This window comes from Oxyura jamaicensis, unplaced genomic scaffold (genome assembly GCF_011077185.1).
Source record: "Oxyura jamaicensis isolate SHBP4307 breed ruddy duck unplaced genomic scaffold, BPBGC_Ojam_1.0 oxyUn_random_OJ71656, whole genome shotgun sequence".
Taxonomy (NCBI): domain Eukaryota; kingdom Metazoa; phylum Chordata; class Aves; order Anseriformes; family Anatidae; genus Oxyura; species Oxyura jamaicensis.
This window is the reverse complement of record NW_023310629.1, coordinates 7,067-10,517: the sequence shown is the minus strand read 5'-3', so window position 1 is coordinate 10,517 and position 3,451 is coordinate 7,067. Positions and strand designations below refer to the sequence as shown.

The 3,451-nt window shown below is 60.9% G+C and overlaps 1 protein-coding gene across 1 annotated transcript in view; it reads right to left on the bottom strand.

Moving 5' to 3' along the window:
- LOC118159692 (mucin-3B-like) overlaps positions 1-2,166 on the bottom strand; it is a 2,960-nt gene extending 794 nt beyond the window's left edge. The window contains exons 1-6 of the mRNA XM_035314256.1: positions 2,121-2,166; positions 1,928-2,035; positions 1,160-1,275; positions 955-1,013; positions 610-755; positions 86-151 (exon numbers count right to left, since the gene is read on the bottom strand). Coding sequence (XP_035170147.1) covers positions 86-151; positions 610-755; positions 955-1,013; positions 1,160-1,275; positions 1,928-2,035; positions 2,121-2,166 — 541 coding nt within the window. The remainder of the gene's footprint in view (positions 1-85; positions 152-609; positions 756-954; positions 1,014-1,159; positions 1,276-1,927; positions 2,036-2,120) is intronic.
- Between the last annotated feature and the right edge of the window lie 1,285 nt (positions 2,167-3,451).

Here is a 3,451-nt window from a genome sequence, read left to right as displayed (position 1 = left end):
GGGGGGGGACAAGGGTTGGCCAGGGGGAGACACCCATGGCCCCCAGCTCATGGTCAACCCTGAGCAGCCCACCCCGCAGGCTCACCTGTTGCGTTGAACTCAAACGAGGTTTGGGTGACCGTCACTTCGGAGGCGTTGAAGCAGAAGGTGCCTGGGAAGGAGAGGGAGAGGCCACGTGGCAGAGCCCCCAGGCCTCAGGGGTCCCCAGGGCCCCAACCCTGTCCCTGGAGGCCCCAAGTCTGCCCCAGGCCTAGGCCCGAATGGATCCCCAGGGCCTCAACCATGTCCAGGAGGCCCCAACACTGTCCAAAGGGCCCCAACCCTGTCCCCAGAAGGTACAGCCTCATCCCCAAGGCGTAGGCCTAAACGGTTCCCCAGGGCCCCAACCCTATCCCTGGAAGACTCCAACCATGACCCCAAGGCCTAGGCCCAAAGGGGTCCCCAGGGCCCCAACCCCATGACAGAGGACCCTACCCTGTGCCTGGTGACCCTAGCCCTGTCACGGAAGGACCCAACCCCATCATGGGGGACCCAACCCCATCCCTGTCATGGAGGCCCCAGCCCTGTCCCTGGGGGTCCCAACCCTGTCCCTGGGGGGCAGAGACTCACTGTTCTCAGTGCAGTTTTGCTGCTGGGACGCTGCTTGGACGATCTCCTCCTTCACATTCTGGGTGACATTACTGATCTTCTCCACGGTATCGGCGGTCACCAGCAGAGCGACAATGATGGCGTGATCCACCACGATGCTGCCCTTCCTGAGGGGACACCCCAATGCCCATTGGTGTAACCCCAATGCCAGTTGGAGCACCCCAATGTCCCCTCATCATTGACCAGCATGAGGCCAGTTGGAGCAACTCTATGCCTACTGGAGTACCCCAATGCCCACTGGAGCACCCCAATGGCAGTCCGAGCACCCCAAAACCCTCTCCCAGAAGCCAGCAGCCCAACACTCACGACAGACTCAGGATCTCGATACCCTGGTAGCCTTCAATGTTGCGGTAGACGATGTCCATCTGGAAGAGAAGGAGGCTGCAGGCCGAGTATCGGGGGCCCTCTCCCTTCCCTTGCAATTTCCTTCCCCACCTTGGGGATCCCACAAACAAGCACACCCCTAGCAGGGATGGAGGAGATCCCATGGGGGGTATGAGCAGCGTCTCACCTGCTGGGTGAAGCTGTGGACAAAGCTCTTGTAGGTTTCAGAGCTTTTGTTCTGGAGGTCCTCGGAGAACTCCTGGTTGGTGACCCGCAGCTCCACGCTCACGGACACGTTGGTCTCTTTGGGTGAAGGCAGGAGATGAGACTCAGGAGCAGGAGACAACCCCAGCATGACCATGGACATTGTTGCTGAGCCCTGCAGGGCACTAACGAGCCTTAACGGCTCCAACGGGCCTCACCTGGGACCCCCAGCCTCTGCTTATTGCTGCAGGGGGGGCATTTAAGGGCGAGCCCCCATCCCTCTGGAGCTGTGCTAAGGAGGACCTGCTCCTGGGCTGCTTCTGTCTGCTGCTTGGACTTCATCAGTGGTTCCCTGCCCTGCCCCGTGCTTCTCCCTGCACCTCTGGCTGCTGTGACAGTGGTTGTGATGGTTGTGGAACTCCTTACTCACATCTTTGGGTGCCACAGGAGAAGGCACTGGTTGGAGAAGTCCTTACCCACACCTTTGGTGCTGTAGGACCTTGTGCTGGTTGGGGAACACCTTGCCCACAATGCTGGATGCCCCAGAATAACACCCAGGCTGGAGAACTCACTGCCAACACCTTTGGGTGCTCTGGACCCATGCCCTGCTTGAAGTCCATGTCCATGGTCATTCCTGACTTCCCCTTCCCATGAGGAAACTCCCCTCCTGGTTTTCCCCAGAAGAATTGCCCCCCTCCCCCCGCCCCCCCCCCATCCCATGGGCTGGAGATGGGTGCAGAGGACTCCCTACCGGCTTTGGTCTCGATGCTGCTCTCGCCGTATCTGCAGGTGTCGCCCGTGTATCCCGGGGAGCACACGCAGTGGCCGTTGACCCAAGTGCCTCCGTTATCACAGAACCCTGGAAAAGACCATGTGAGGTGGGGCTGGGAGGTGTGGGGTGAGGAACCTGCCCTGGGGGCAGCCAAGGGTGGGAGGTGTGGTACCTGGGGTGGTGGTGGTGCTTGGGCGCGTGGTGGTGGTTGGGCGCATGGTGGTGGTGGTGGTGGTGGTGGTTGTGGTGGTGGTCGTGGTGGTGGTAGTGGTGGTGGTTGGGTGTGTAGTAGTGGTGTTTGGGCGTGTGGTGGTGGTGGTCGGGTGAATAGTGGTGGCGGTAGTGGCTGGGATTGTGGGGGTGGTGGTCGAGCTCGTGGTGGTGGTGGCAGTTGGGCTTGTTGTGGTAGTAGTGTTTGGGAGCATGCTGCTGGTGGTGGTCAAGAGCATGGTGCTGGTTGGGAGAGTGTTGGTGGTTGTGAGGAGCGTGGTGGTGGTTGTTTTGAGTGTGGTGGTGGTTGTTGGGAGCATGGTAGTGGTGGTTGTTGAGTGGGTGCTGCTGGCGGGAAGTATGGTGGTGGTGCTGGTCGGCTGGGTGGTGGTAGTGGGGAACGTGGTGGTGCTGGTGGTGGGGAGTGTGGTGGCTGGGCGCGCGGTGACCATGGTGGTGGCAGAGAGCGTGGTGTTGGTGGCAGTGGGGAGTGTGGTGCTGGTTGGCTGGGTGGTGGTGGTGGCGGCAGCTGGTTGTGTGGTTGTGGTCGGGAGTGCGGTGCTGGTCAACTGCATGGTGCTGTTCAGCTGGGTGGTGGTGGTTGGGAGCATGGTAGTGGTGGTTGTTGAGTGGGTGGTGCTGGTGGTGGGAAGCGTGGTTGTACTCATGGGGAGCGTGGTGGTAGATGTGGGGAGTATGGTGGTCATGGTGGTGGTGGCTGGGTGTGTGGTGGTAGTGGGGAGCATGGTTGTGCTGGTGGTGGGGAGCGTGGTGGGGAGTGTGGTGGTGGGGAAGGTGGTTGTGGGGAGCGTGCTGTTGGTGGTGGGGAGCACGGTGGTGGTGCTACTTGGCTGGGTGTTAGTGACAGTGTCTGGGTGCATGCTGGAGGGGGGGAGAGTGCTGTTGGTGGTGGTAAGCATGGTGCTGGTCAGCTGCGTGGTGGTGGGGAGTGTGGTGGTGGTTGGTTGCATGGTGGTAGTGGTTGTTGGATGGGTGGGAGAGGTGGGGAGTGTGTCAGTGGTGTTGGTTGGCTGAGTAGAGGTGGTGGGGAGCGTAGTACTGGTGGTGGTGCTATGTCCGGTTGTGGATGTCCCTGTGGGAGCGGTGGTGCCTGTGCTTCTGGAAGTGGTGGTGCTGGTAGTAATGTGCCCAGTGGTGCTTGAGGTCACGGTGACAGCAGTGCTGGTGAGCATAGTTGAGGAGGTAGTGGTGGGAGCAGTGTTGCCAGAGCTCGTTAGAGCCGTGGAGCCGGTACTGGTGGGTGCCGTTGCTTCCGTGCTGGTGGGTGCAGTG